Raw genomic sequence first — 13932 nt, forward strand, 5'->3', positions numbered from 1 at the left:
AGTCCATTTACCTACACGCTTTCTTTCACAACCCTGCACCTCTCTATCAGAGGTTAAGTCATGAAGCAGCTCCGCTTTTCCTGTTTTGCTCCAGGATAACAAGATCCTGGTTGTTTTTATTCGCCCCAGTTGTGGCTCTGCACAAGCTCAGTTCACAGACTTATCACGTTCTCATCTCATCCATGCGCCACGGTTCATAGGCATACCAGGCGGAGGGGGCAAGGGCACCTGTGACTGTCCTGGAGGCACTGGAGGTGGAGGAGGGTACCCAGTGGGTGGAAGGGCCATCCCTGGTGGAGGCACGTGGCCTGGTGGCATGCGTGGAGGCGGTGGCGGGGGGTAGTTGTTGTAGACCGGTGGTGGATAGGATGGTGGCAAGCTGGGTGGTGGGTATGTGGAGGGAGGAGGTGGTGGCCCAGGAGGAGGTGCTGAAGGTGGTGGATAGACGTGATACATTGGGGGTGCGTAGCTGGGCGGCATGGAGTAGGAGGGACCCTCAGTCTTCATCATGGACTGTAGGCTCTGGTAGCCTTCACCAGACATATAAGAGCTCGTTGTGGACATCAAGTAGTTGGAAGGTGGTGGAGGAGGAGGGCGGTGGGGCAGCGGAGGAGGCTGGTGTGGAGGTGGAGCCTGTGGGGGAGGAGGAGCTGTTTCATTTCCTGGTTCTGCTTCTGCGGGAGGAGCTGGAGTGAAAGGACAAAGTAAAGAGAAACGACTTGTTAATAAAAATCAGCTTCCCTACTGCAAAGATCTAAAATGAAGCTCTCAGACAGTGAGCACACGGGCAGACCAAAACTACCAGGCTTAGCCACATAGGAGGTCTCATTATGAGGCTCAAGCACTAATCAGATTGGTCTGGGATAGGTTAGGGGTATGCGTGTCTTGGGAAATAATGTCCAGACGAGATGTGGTTACGTAAGCAGACTGAAAGGACTAACGACTGTGGGCTGCTTCTAAGCTCGAGCTGCAGGCAGGGGGTCCTGGCTGCTCATTATTGGTTGCTGTGGTGGCGCACGCAAACAGAGTATTAAGAGGACGCCAGCACGTAACGATATTTTGATCCAGCTCTAAATCATCTGAACTTCCTGGACAGTGTAAAGAATGCAGATGACGTAAGCTACAGAGTCACGCTTACCTGGGGGAGGCTGCGTTGTGGGTAGTGGAGGCATGGGGCTCTCCAGTCGAGGAATCTTTGATCCAACTTGTTCTGTGAATTAAATAGAAGCTTTTTAAGACAAAACAAAACTGTAACTGCGTAAGCAAATGCTTCTGTGCTCCTGGATAATGATAAAAACCTCAACCCTGCCAGGAAAATCTAACTGCCGTCTTTCATCTTTCTCTAAACTGCTCTTCGTTGACATTAATTTGTTGCTTTCTTGGAGACATTTCAGTTTAATTTCATCAGATTTTAACAGCTTTAAAATCTGCCTAATCATTAATAAACATGTTACCTGGAGCCTTTGGTTCATCTTTGGGGGACGTCTGTAACACAGAGGAAATAAATTATGAGCCCCGTGCATGAATCATGTTAAACACGAGTTGTACAGCACAGGCTGAATGTATACATACATGTGAGCGTTTAAGCTGGCGTGACGGGCTACCACCCTGAGGGGAAGTCTTTTTTGGTGGTGGGGGAGGAGGGTTAGCGGCTGGCGGTTGTCCCTGTGGAGCTGGAGGAGCAGAGATCGGAGCAGCAGGTGCCCTCTCCTTCTCCTGCATCTGCTGAGGGATGGGTTTGTTTCCCTGAGAGTACAGGTCCAGGATCTGGTGGCAAATGTCTGGAAGGCAAAGACATGTTTTTTTTGGTAAAGACAAAAAAAAAAAAATACAAAGGAAGAGGCTTTAAGTGGAACGCCTTTATGCTGAGTACCTTCAAGTAGCTCCACTGGAACGTCCTGGACAAACTGCTCCCACCAGCGGCGTGTAGACTGCTTGTTGGTCCATTCCTGGATGTCGAATTTGCACAGGCGGCCAGCCAGGTACATGACAGCGACCGCGATGATCTCCGGCTCCCACTGCAGAGACAGCATGGTGCACAGGCTGCAAACAACACGAGCGGTGGTTTGAGTTTTTGCCCGTTGAAGCACCAGGTTATTGTGACATCACCATATAACTTTGCATTCCTTACAAATGAAAACTAACCAGGCTGTAAAACCTGACGCACAAAATCCTCACCTGTCGTTGACAAAGGTCCAAGCCATTTGCAGCACCTTGCACACTTTATTCTTCTCCCCTGTAACGTGAAACAGGTCAGAGTTTGCCCACAGGACCATCATTTCTCACGCTCTGTGGAGCTGATGTCATACTTATCCTATCTCACCTTTGAGCTGCTTGACATAGCGCAGCAGGAACATGTAGGGGTGCTCCACCTGCAGGTCAAACTTGATCGTCTGGAGCAAAATTCTCTCCAACACCATCACCTCTTCCTGTTAAAACAAGCAGGCTAATTAAAGGCTTACTGCTGTGTCAGAGTATCGTTCTTCCAAAAAACACCCTGCTCGTAAATGTGGAGGCAGTCTCTAAAAACGCTGTAGGTGCTGGAAATCCTGCACATGTTAAAAACATGAAAGCTCACAACTAGATTGCATGTGTGGTCGTTTTCTCTGGATGTCGCCGTTCGTTGTGGCAATGAATGACAAAAATTCTCCTTTTAAAAAATGTAACAATAATATTGTCTTTTGGAAAAATCCTAATTTTAGTGGCTTAACAAGACAAGTTCCCATTACCTTTACTTCCAATTAGTAACGATTAGCTATTCGACTCTCATCTGGCTTAACTTTTCATTTAAAAACACTTAAGTAAGAAAGAAGCTGATGTACAATTCTGACTTAATGACAGTAGTTAAGCTACCGGTACTAAAAACTGGTGAGAAAAGCCAGGACACTGATGGTGGCTTATAACTAAAAGGCTGATATCCAAATACCACTGATGTATTTGGTATGACTGCAAATGATTGACAGTAAAAGCCCTCTATAAGTTAAAGCTATTGGACTAAAGGCTTCAGCTCAACTGAGAAAAGCACTCAGGCTCAGGGCATCATGTTTTGGGAGAAACTGGCTAATTCTAGCATGATGCTAAATAAGCTAAAGAGCGACTTGGAAAGCAAAGAAGCCGTCTGTAAGATGCTTGTGCCGCCTCATGTGAGTGCTGTAAATGTGTCTAACAAAGTGACAAGTTATAAGCCAGGGCCAGATGTCACAGATCTATCAGCTCTATCAAAAGTACTCAAGGTCAAGTTAAGTGAAACAGAGGCTACTTCATGCTAATAGATATTTTAGCTCGCCAACTGGTAAGAGGTAAAAGAAAATCTTGAATGTTGAGAGGGAGTTCTTTGTTTTTAATAGCAAAGACGTGAAGCGGCATAATGACATAATCATGTTCCACTGCATTTACAGCTTGTTCTTGTTTGGTTTTGACCCCGTGAGAGCTGCTGGTTTGATTACTGTCTCTGAGTCAGGGCACATAAAGCTGTGTTGAGTGACGCTCTGATGACCTCGCTGATGTGTTTAAAGAATGAGTCATGGCTCACTGTGGTATTACACACCTAATGTACCAGCTTGAAACTAAAGAAATGTAAGCGTGTTTGAGCAAAGCTTTGTATGCAAGTGAACACAGACAGTTATTCTAATAAAAGCGAGGAATAAAAGTTTGTTTGTACTGCAAGCCTGCTTCACTTACAGGCAGCTAAGGTAAATAAAAGCCCTGATCACTAAAAAAATAAGTAAGGAACTTTTTAGGTTATTGGAAACTTCAGTTTTACCAGGACCTCATTTATTCTGCCTGTATCAGTGAGCGCTGTTACACACCACCTGTTTTTAAACAGGTATTCACACCCATTCTGCTTCTGCAATCACAAGTGAAAAACCTCTCAAAACAAAGGTCAATACAAGGAACTGCACCTTGGGATCATCTCCAAACTGGGCAAACTGCACATCATTCAGGAGGCTGCGGGCAGTTTTAATGATATCTTTGCACTTCTTTGGGGTTTCCTCCACTTTACCAGCCAAGAAAAGACAACAAGCTCCCGTCACCTGTCGAGACACATATCACACCATTACTTCACCATTACAAACATCAGGTCTGCTTCCAGGAGCGAAACAAACAGAGACCATTATCAGATTGACTTACATATCTGGGAAACTGCTTGAAGGAGTGAAACATGTAGAAGCGGTGGAAATATATGATGCCCGTTGCCAGTGTGTCATAGTGTCTGAATGCAGGTCAAGGACTCACAAAGACTATTAACGGTTTGCAAAATATCAGCTTTAACATGTGACTCTTTAAATTAAAAAAATATATTTTAATAATGCTTCCACAAACATCATTATATATAAGTATATCAGACAGACCCTGCAAAAATGTTCACATTCACATCAAAGTAGGTTCTGTGAGAAAGGACAAGACAGCCATAAAAGGCGTTTTCAGATGTATTGCTTTTTAAAAGTCTGTTTATCTTTAACTATAAAACTGAAGCATGTGGCACTGATTAATCTTGTGACCCTTTCTCGTGTAGCTGTAGCAATGAATCTATCATCTAAATCAAGGATACAAGCCAAGTCGGGTCCCCACGTCGAATATGAAGCGAGCCCCTTCTCTGCGATACCGGGCCTCTGTGCCAGGGTCCAGACCCTCAGACTGAGAGGGCGTGTGGGCTAAATCCTTCTTGTCCCAGTACCAGCATGGTTTTATATGGTCCAAGATTGCCTGGCCCGTCATTGACGAGTTTTCCTTGGATTCCTTCATTGATTGAGGAGAGGCGGTGGATGGACCCGCTGTGCTGGACTGCTGAGATAAAAATAAAAAGGATCATCACTAAGGGCAGCAAAGCATTAAATAGCATAGCTCACACGAGTAGATATTTACGTTCAGGCAAAGAGTACCACAAATCCTGTCTCTTTCTTAAAAAAGGATCTGTCTATAACCTGGCCACCAGTGTATTCTGTGAGGGCCATAGCGCAGTTTTATAAACACACTCAGGCTTATAAAAAGTGTAATTAGCTTGTAGTCCACGGTGTGAGACGCTAAAGAGCAGTAAACATTTCTGAGCTACACTGAGCTCCAAGTCCAGGCTCGTTGTAAACAAATCGATGATTAAAATGGATTCAGATAGCAACATAATATATCTCTATAATTTTCACGGATCTGTGAATGTCGGCTCCCAGTGTGCATACAGCAGCACAGCAGAATCAACAGTCGAGTTTAGACACAGCGAATAATGCTTTGCAACGAACCCGCTACTGCTGGCACTGTTAGCTGTGATGGTAACTTAGCTTCGTAAAACTAAAAAAGCAGCTAGGGGCGGAGATTAGGGTAACACGAGCCACACACTCGAAGCGGCTTAAACGCACCGACAGGCTAACATCTATGAAACACTCAAGCTGAGGGCAACCAACGCCGTCACATCAACAGGGCCACTCTGCACCAGCCTCGGCTAGCTAAACCTCGGCTAGCAAACTTGCTCCACTCGGTGTAACGCCGAAGCTTCCGACATGTCACAAGTAGTTCAGAATTCAGCCTCTTCATCTCCCCGCCGCTTCCAACGAGACACAACTCTTACCTTTAACATGTAGACGTCCGAATAAATCGCCTGAATCAGGCAGTTGTAGCAATAATCCACAGTTGATCACAATAAGTTGGCTAACAAGTGAACAACAGACCCCATTGTAACAAGGGCACCACCATTTTGCGGTACGTCAGACCGTTGGATGACGTCATCACGCAGGCACTGAGGTACACGTGCTCTCGGGTCACATTTTTCTTTCCATTTCCACTGCTAAATTAATTTCATTCGTGTTTTGAGTCTATCCAGCGCTGCTGGAAACAGCCCGCCTTTCCTGAAAACATTTTAAATTCTTATATTCTTGATAATAATCTAAAGGATGATATTCCCAATAATATCCACTAGAGGGAGACACAGAATCTCTCTTGGACTTTGGCGGTCAGCATTGACTTAGCATTGACCAAATAGTTTACATGTGCAAATTACAAGCAAGCAAGCAAATATTATTTACATTGTGCTGAATAGTCACCGGTTATTTTCACACCTGGTGAGTCCTGCAGCAGGTAACACCCAAACATAGAAATATGCTCCTCACAAGAAATATCACTGAATGTAGCAGTAGCAGGATGTATAAGGAACCCAACCAAACAAGTATGAGTTGTGACCAGTATAAATGCGAATCTGCAGGTAAGTTAAAAATTAAATTAAAAAGAAAAAATGACAAGGTTAAACACGTATAATACATAAACTGAAGCAGATTTTCCTTTGATACCTATAGATCTTTATACATCTGTATATGTTACAAACATACTTCTGATGCACAACTGGATCTAAGAGTAGATGAGTTTTGCCGGTGTTTGCCTGAGAGTGCACATACTAAAGAACACTGAGCCAAAATCTACTCTGTCTGACTCCCTAAATAAACATCACTGGTTTATTTTACTGATTAAACACAAGAAAATCTCTCATTCTTTTACCTCAGTGCCGGCGTTATCTTCTATATTACTCGTGAGTTATTTATATCTAATCAAACAATACGTACACGTTTAAAATTAACTTAAATATTGGTTTTGAGCTGTATGCACAGGATGACGATGATATTAATTAATACGCAAAACAATATATGCACATGAGATTCAAACTGCAAATAATTATCATGTATTATCTGTCGCTATGGCTTCTGAGTTTAAACATGAAGGTTGTGAAACAGGACAGATTAGGAAAGTTTACCACCTCATCCTGCTGCAAAGGAGAAGGCGAGAAAAAGGACTGATTAGGACAAAAAAAAGATGTTTTTTGTGGTGTTTATTGGTAATGGAACTTGCTATCATATTGACCAAAAAGGAATTTTAAGCAGGAAAATGAAAATATTAGAAAAGTAATTTTGCTTTAGGCTCCTGTTGTTGACACGTGAAAGGTGCAGCATCATCTGTGCTTGTTTAAATGTCACTGCATAAGAGCGGGGCTTGCAAGTAACATCTTGTGCCCTCTGCATCCCCCTCCCGCCCAGTCTCACTTCTGAGAAAAGCCAGCATTGAATCATTTACTCCGTCCAAATTAGAATTTGGAATCTGCATGCATTATATATTCACCCCTGCTCGGACAAATCCTCTTAACTGTGGGAGAAATTGTCAGGATGTGTCCTGTAGAAAAGTAAGAGCCTTGTCTAGTTGTATTGCCTGTAGCAAGGGAGCATCTCAATCTGTCACTCAAATCCACACACACACACACACACACACCAGCCACCGTAAATCAGCTTATGAATAATATATACTTATACTTTCTTTATTAATATTAAACATTGCATAATGAAGCGCCGACTATAAGCAAATCCCAGAGCAATATTCATATTACCCCAGCTCTCCTGGAGTGGACCTTTCATTGTTTATGTCAGCTCTGTCACGCTGTGGTTAAACGCATTGAAGCGACTGCCTCCAAAGGTCTGCACGCTTAACCCTAAAAACTGTATAAAGTCCAGTTTCCGTCATGTACATTAGTCTATTTTAGGACTATATTAATGTCTTTGTTGTATTCTTTGGAGAGTAAATAAATGGGAGGGACATGAAAAATGGAAGACGTAAGGGATGCAATGATGGAGGTGACCCAGAGTCAAAGCCGGGGGAGTCGTGTGTCCACGCAAATGCAAAAGCTCCTAATTTAAAAAAAAAACCTTTGTTATCGGGCTCATTATTTTAATGCTTAACTGTAAGTTACAAACAAGGCAGATCTTTCTAAAGTCAGTAGATTGCATGTCAGCACCGTGGCCCCTTGTAAGTTGGACAAAACTTTCACATCTTGCTTGGATGTTGCCCCGTGGTGTGTTCAGGTACCTCCTCTTGAGCGACCGTACTTAGCATGAGAGATGCATGTCTCCTTAGAGGCAACATTTGGACTTAAAACCTTTCCTGTGTCCACAAGTGGGGTATTTGTGGTATGTTGGCCCCATGCAACCCAGCTTTAAACTGCCTTTGCCCAGAGCCTGCAGTTACAAGCTATAATGGAGACATTGATGTATTATTGAGAAACCCATGGGTAAGGATCAAGGAGCTGCTCGCAGCCGGCAGGGATGGCAAGAGAGAGAGCGAGAGAGAGAGAGCGTGTGTGAACTCAGGATAATGTTTTCCTTCAGCATTCAATATGTCCGCGACTGCTGTTGCTCTCTTGGCCCGACGCGGAGTCGAAGACACTCCGTGTAATATCACATATCGAATTTATGCGCTCCAGTCAAAGCAATATGCTCGACAACATGCTTGGCCTATCTGTGAAAGATAGCTGTTGTGCCGTAGTGTTTCCATGTGGCGTCTGCTGAGGTTACGTCTACTTGAGCCAGAGCTGAGATGACATTTCATTTATATAAATAATTACTGTCCTGAAAGTCCCCTAGGCCTGCCCCGAAGCAATCAAACTTCTAATGCTCTTAAAATTGCCCACCATGTTTTATTAATGGCGGGCTGTAAAATGTATTGCTATGGCTGCACACTTCTCTGCTGATCTACGAGGAAACAGTGTCAACTTTAAACAGCCGTGTGAGGCTATTATTTTTATTCGACAATGTATTTCAAGCAAATTACGGCACGGCACCACTTTGGACTGTATGGTGTGGTGGCATTAGAGCTGTACTAACCTGTATCTCAATGCAGACCCGTACGTGTGCAATTACCTTCCCTTAGTGCTATTAATTGCCTCTCAGTGAACCCGATCTGCTTTTCCAAGGACTCTCTCTCAGACGCTGAACTGTATAAATGGCAAATTAAGGAGGCTTCATTCTAAAAATAGGGATGGAGTTTAGTAATGCTGCATTAAGGTATCACCGCCTAAACAGGTTCTCCAGACTGTGCCAACAGAGGGTACTGTTGCCTCACAACATATTTAAATGATCCCCAACAACAAAGCTACAGCATGGGTTTTCCACCCTCTGACTCAAATGTGAGTAAATACTACATGTATGGTGCCATGTGTCCTGTGCATTGCTTCACCGTTTACACAGCCGACAAAAGCACAGCAACACAAAGGATTAATTGTCTAAATTAAAGGTGACCCTTCATCCAAGTTTGACTTGGACCTGATCGAGGTGTTTGCTGTTCTTGTTTTAAGATCATTTCCATCTGGCGTGCCTGTGAGGCTTCTGTAAGCAAGGATGATGAGGTGGTGGTTTTAATAGGTAAAAGGTGAAATGACCAGATTGATTTACTTCATACTATTTGTGATAGAATTAGCAAAAAGAAAAAAGAAAGTCAAGGTGAATTTTGGCTGCTAACTCGACACTGCTTCCAATAGCCAGACATGAGCGTGTCTGTGAAGTAGCCACTGCTGAGTGATGTTTGCGTCTGAAGCTGGTGGTGGAGCTCTGGGGAGCCACTGCTGGTTGCCCCCCGCAAATTGTCTCTGTGTTGTTTGCCGTTCACACCTCTGTAGTGGCTGATGTCTTGGACGCACTTAAACTTGAATGAGGCAACACCAACCACACACACAAACACACACACACACACACACACACACACACACATGCGGGTCGCCCCAAACAGGGCATGTTTCGTCGTGTGAGCTGCAAAGACGGCTCAATAGGAGACACTGGAGCTTGTTGGAAGGAGGGGAGGGAGGTGTCTCTTGTCCGTCTGCCCGCCTGCGCTCTCTCTCTCTCTCTCTCTCTGTCGCTTTCTCTCCCTCTCTCAATCAACGCGGCTACTGCCACGAGAGCCAAGAGTTGCCGTTTCTGCGCACCGATGCCAAAACGCGCGAGGGGAGTCAGTGCCAAAGGGTCATTGTAGCGCGCCACTGCTGAGATGGAAGGACTGTAGGGAATCCTAAACTAAAGAGCCACCATTTGAACCCAGATGATATAATTATATCATTAAAATTAAAGAAAAGGAGAGGAGTTAAATAGGTGACAACATCCATCACTGGTGGAGTGCTCCGTAGGCTACTTAATCTGTCACCGCGGTCGCTGCAGAAGCGGACAGTCCAGGATTTTTTTTCCTTTCCTTGTCCTATTTGGTTAATCTGCAAAAGCTCACTTTACCGGCGCACTCATTAAGTCATCGGTCGTCTGCAGACGCTTCCTTGCTAAAACTACACTTTTTTGGCGTCCTTAATCCAAGTGTTGCTTCCTCCGAGGCGCAGCAGGACACCGTGGACTGAGCGGTCCTTCATCCTTATCGCGCTGCTGTCCGACTGGTGATCTTTCCAAAAGAAAAAAAAAGAAACAAAAAAAGACGATTTCCAGCTAAAGACTGTGAAAAGCAGCAGGGGAATACAAAAGGGAGCGGGAAGTCGGGGACCTGTGATCCAGAGAGGACCGACACCACGGTCCAAGCCGACTCCAAGTGCCGTTCACCGGGCGATGCCAGAGTAGATGCCGGGGCAATGTCCCGCCGCAAGCAGGTGAACCCGCAGCACTTATCGTTGACGCACAGGGAGACAATACAAGGTGAGGTTAAAATCTTTACACGCTCATCACTTCCTTTATCGTAACATTTACTGCTTTGCAATTTTGTCAATATTATTATTTAGCCCGATTCGGACTTTCGGGCCAATATAAATAAATAAACAACTAAACGTGATTAATAACGCACTTTTCTTTTTAGTAAAACACGAAGACAGCACGTTGTTTTCAGTGATTGCAAAAAATGCGCCGAACAAGAAAAAATAAATAGATCATGTGATATCACTAATGCACAAACAATAAAAAATAGTAGGTATACCGTGCAGCTGCTTATTTAAAACTAAACTTTTAGACTCGATGCGAGTGACTGCATGGCTTCTAAACTATTTTATCATTTGTATCAGTGTAAGTGAGACCGTTTTTACATGCGCCTTTTTCGGCTTCAGTGGATTTTACTACAAGGGACGATCCTGTGACAGCTACAACTGGGGTGTCTGCTTGATTGTGTGTGTGAGTAGCACTCACACACACACATAAAGACACACGTGCACACACACACACACGTGCACTGAGGTTGTACTCTAACAATTCATATTCAATTTTACGTTTTCTCTTCTCCCGGGATGTGTCACATTTGCGCGTGGATACTTTGTTAAACATTTCCACAGAGGGTGAGTTTGCACGATTAAAGTTTTTTTTTTCTTTCTTAAAAAATAGCCTCTTTCTCTCTCACTTTTTGTCACACACTCTAACATTTTGGCACAAAGCATCAAACTTAAAATGATTTGTTTTTTTGCGACACACCGGCCCACAAGAAGAATATTTAAGAATGGAGCAGGGCACGAAAATAAACACACACACACACACACACACACGGGGAAGATCACTATTTTTTTATTTGTACTATATTTGCTAATCTTATTATTACGTGGGCCACATTTTAGGATCCGTAGGGTCACAACTTCTTTTCACGAGTGCGGCAAAAAAACAAACTGCGCAGGATTTTTCCTTTTTCTTTCTTTCTTTTTTTTTTTTTTAGGGAGGCGAGCATATGATTAAAAAGTCTTATAATCCAATTTCAAATCAATTATATCAATCTAACCTTCATCTCCCAGCGCTCTGCTGTGCCTAAATCCAATTTCATAGAGGCCTAATCTGGGTAATTCATTGCAGAAGTTCATGATGTAATCTTTGGCCAATCTGTTTTGCGTTGAAAACGGTTAGGTGCATTCCGTCCCACCCGACACATTTAACATTTAGACTCATCACTATTCACTTTGGCACTCTCTCATTGACTTTCCCCTCTGAAGTTTTTTTTCTTTTTGTTTTTGTTGTTGCTGAAATTGTTTCGCCAATTTCAGACACAGAGAGCGATCTGAGAGACACATCCAGATATAAGCGGTGGGTTTTTTGTTAAATTAATGGAATTATTTTTATTTGTCATAACGTGCAGCACCACGTTAAGCTGATGCTTGGCTATGGTGCAGCTATTGATGTGAAGGCTGATTCTCTCTGTTGTCGCTCTGGCTGTCTGATAATTAATTCAGGTGGAGATGATTTCAGCCCCAGTCGTACATTTTTTCGACTGAACCGAAAAACAAACAAACAAAAATTTGCAAAACTTTGTTTGCACCTCAGGCACTGCTTTTGTGTGTTTAACACTTAATCTGGATAAAGTGTGTCTAACAATTGCAGCTTTTTTTCTCCTCTTTTTTACATAACATCCCTCTGTTATTAGTCAACTCATACAAATTAAGGCTAAAATAATATTTGCTTCTGCTTCTGCACCTGCTGAATGTCATTAGGCTGATAATTAGCTGTCACAGATCAGCTTTCATTTTCTTAATTTCTCTGTCCAAGCTCTCAAGCTGCGCTGAAATGTCCCCAGGATTCATTTGCTCTTGCCTGAAGCTTTAAATGACTGGATTTAGAAATCTTTTTAATCATCTCTGGCTTGGTCTTTAAAAACAAAAAAACAAAACTTGCAAGTGTCACAAAACAACTTAATATCTCTAAATGCTGACAAATGTTTTGGTGCTTAGCCTAATAACACAGGGGTGGTCGAGTACAGGGTGGAGGAAAGGAGGGGAAATGTGTGGAGAGAGGGCCTGGCTCTCATCTTCTTTCAGTGTCACCTACTTAAAAAAAACATACTCCAGCAGTGGCAAAGACCTGAGAGGCTCAGGTTCAAGAGGGAGGACTTGGACCTGTGTCCACAACTCAGGCTGGAGGACCAAGAGGGGCAGTGGGAGGAAAGCCAACTTGTTATTTGATTAAGTCAACACATGTACGGAGATACTGCCAAAGAAAAAGAAAGAAAGACGAGAAGAAAGAAGTACATTTCTGAAAAAAGAAAGTTTGATTTTAATATCACTTTGCAGCTCGACGGTTTCACATTTTCTGTATCGACTGTCGAGACCAGTCTCGGCGTATCTCTTTATAAAAGGAATGATATTTAGCTTCTGCAGGGCACCAGCATTCATCAAAACACACGTCATGGCTCACTGTAACAGAACACAGCCTTGTGCCAGCTGCAGGCCTACAGGTCATGCACTACTTATGAACAGAACCTGAATATCTGCATATTTCTGGACAGGCTTAGCAGAAGCCTGTGTACTTGCCAGGCCAGACATCTAAAGGGGTGAACAAGCGACTGTAACTGCAGTCGAGGCACTCAGTGCGCAAGTATGCAGCAAGGAAGGAACACGCTGACTCTATGTAGATCTGCCTATACTGTGCAACTGCAGAAAGAACCACGCTCAGAATACATCAGCACGTATCTGTTTATGCTCTCACTGTGACAAATGCAGCAGGCCGATTCAGTCGGCGCAGTTTATAGTTCATTCTCGGTTTCCTTACAGGGAAATCATCCCTATAGGCTTTTTCAGGCTCGGTGATTCAGCTTCGGAGTCACATCCGTGACAAAGAGAGACCTGTCACACAAATATCCTTATGAATTAGTCAAATTAATGTGGAACGACTGGCGTTTAGCATCCCAGGTTTGCTCCCCCCCCTTTCTTCAGAGAGTGGTGCATTTGCAATCTCGAATCAGATTTATTACTGTGAATTCTTCTCTGGATTCAGCCGTGGAAACGCCTCGTGATAACTGTTTACCCTCCGAATTGGCATGCTACTTGTGAAACAGTTAATGTTTTCTTCTTTATGCACACCATATGGCTGTCAAATGATGGGGAGAAACCCACCGTACGCAGTCTTACGCCACAGTAAATATGCACACACATTGTGGTAACCGGATGATAATCTCACAGGGGAGATGACTGTTGAGCGATTTATGATTCACTGCGAGGCAGTGCTGCAGTTTGTTCGCCGATTTTCCTTCTATATTTCAATATTATCGAACACGTTTAATTCGTTTTGCAATGCTTATAAAGCGGCTTTTTTTATTATTATTATTATGATATCTCTAAAATTGTTTGGCAAATTTGATTTATATCACCAAATGTCATGCCTCAGAGGTTGCAAGTCATTTATAGCGATTTAGTGACAAGTCACAGTCAGCTGCAGTCGTATTTTGCTCACTTTCAGG

The 13932-nt window shown here is 43.5% G+C and overlaps 2 protein-coding genes across 6 annotated transcripts in view; one reads left to right on the plus strand and one right to left on the minus strand.

The window, feature by feature from the left end:
• The window catches only part of ccnk (cyclin K), a 17615-nt gene continuing 3683 nt past the window's right edge, over positions 1 to 13932 (minus strand). Inside the window, exons 1-11 of one of the 3 annotated variants that reach the window (XM_013908719.1) lie at positions 5561 to 5787; positions 4553 to 4785; positions 4132 to 4213; positions 3903 to 4034; positions 2324 to 2429; positions 2179 to 2236; positions 1874 to 2043; positions 1573 to 1781; positions 1455 to 1485; positions 1139 to 1210; positions 1 to 686 (exon numbers count right to left, since the gene is read on the minus strand). In XM_013908719.1, coding sequence (XP_013764173.1) covers positions 172 to 686; positions 1139 to 1210; positions 1455 to 1485; positions 1573 to 1781; positions 1874 to 2043; positions 2179 to 2236; positions 2324 to 2429; positions 3903 to 4034; positions 4132 to 4213; positions 4553 to 4785; positions 5561 to 5569 — 1617 coding nt within the window. In that variant the 5' untranslated portion in view covers positions 5570 to 5787 and the 3' untranslated portion in view covers positions 1 to 171. Of the gene's footprint in view, positions 687 to 1138; positions 1211 to 1454; positions 1486 to 1572; positions 1782 to 1873; positions 2044 to 2178; positions 2237 to 2323; positions 2430 to 3902; positions 4035 to 4131; positions 4214 to 4552; positions 4789 to 5560; positions 5788 to 13932 lie in introns of those variants that run through there. The other 2 variants (XM_013908718.1, XM_013908717.1) reach the window with 2 other exon arrangements.
• LOC102208022 (B-cell lymphoma/leukemia 11B-like) overlaps positions 9576 to 13932 on the plus strand; it is a 36358-nt gene continuing 32001 nt past the window's right edge. For all 3 annotated transcript variants that reach the window (XM_005724875.1, XM_005724878.1, XM_005724876.1), the window contains exon 1: positions 9576 to 10430. In XM_005724875.1, coding sequence (XP_005724932.1) covers positions 10367 to 10430 — 64 coding nt within the window. In that variant the 5' untranslated portion in view covers positions 9576 to 10366. The remainder of the gene's footprint in view (positions 10431 to 13932) is intronic.

This window comes from Pundamilia nyererei, unplaced genomic scaffold, assembly GCF_000239375.1.
Source record: "Pundamilia nyererei isolate P.nyererei 1_Seehausen unplaced genomic scaffold, PunNye1.0 scaffold00013, whole genome shotgun sequence".
In the NCBI taxonomy this organism is placed as follows: Eukaryota; Metazoa; Chordata; class Actinopteri; order Cichliformes; family Cichlidae; genus Pundamilia; species Pundamilia nyererei.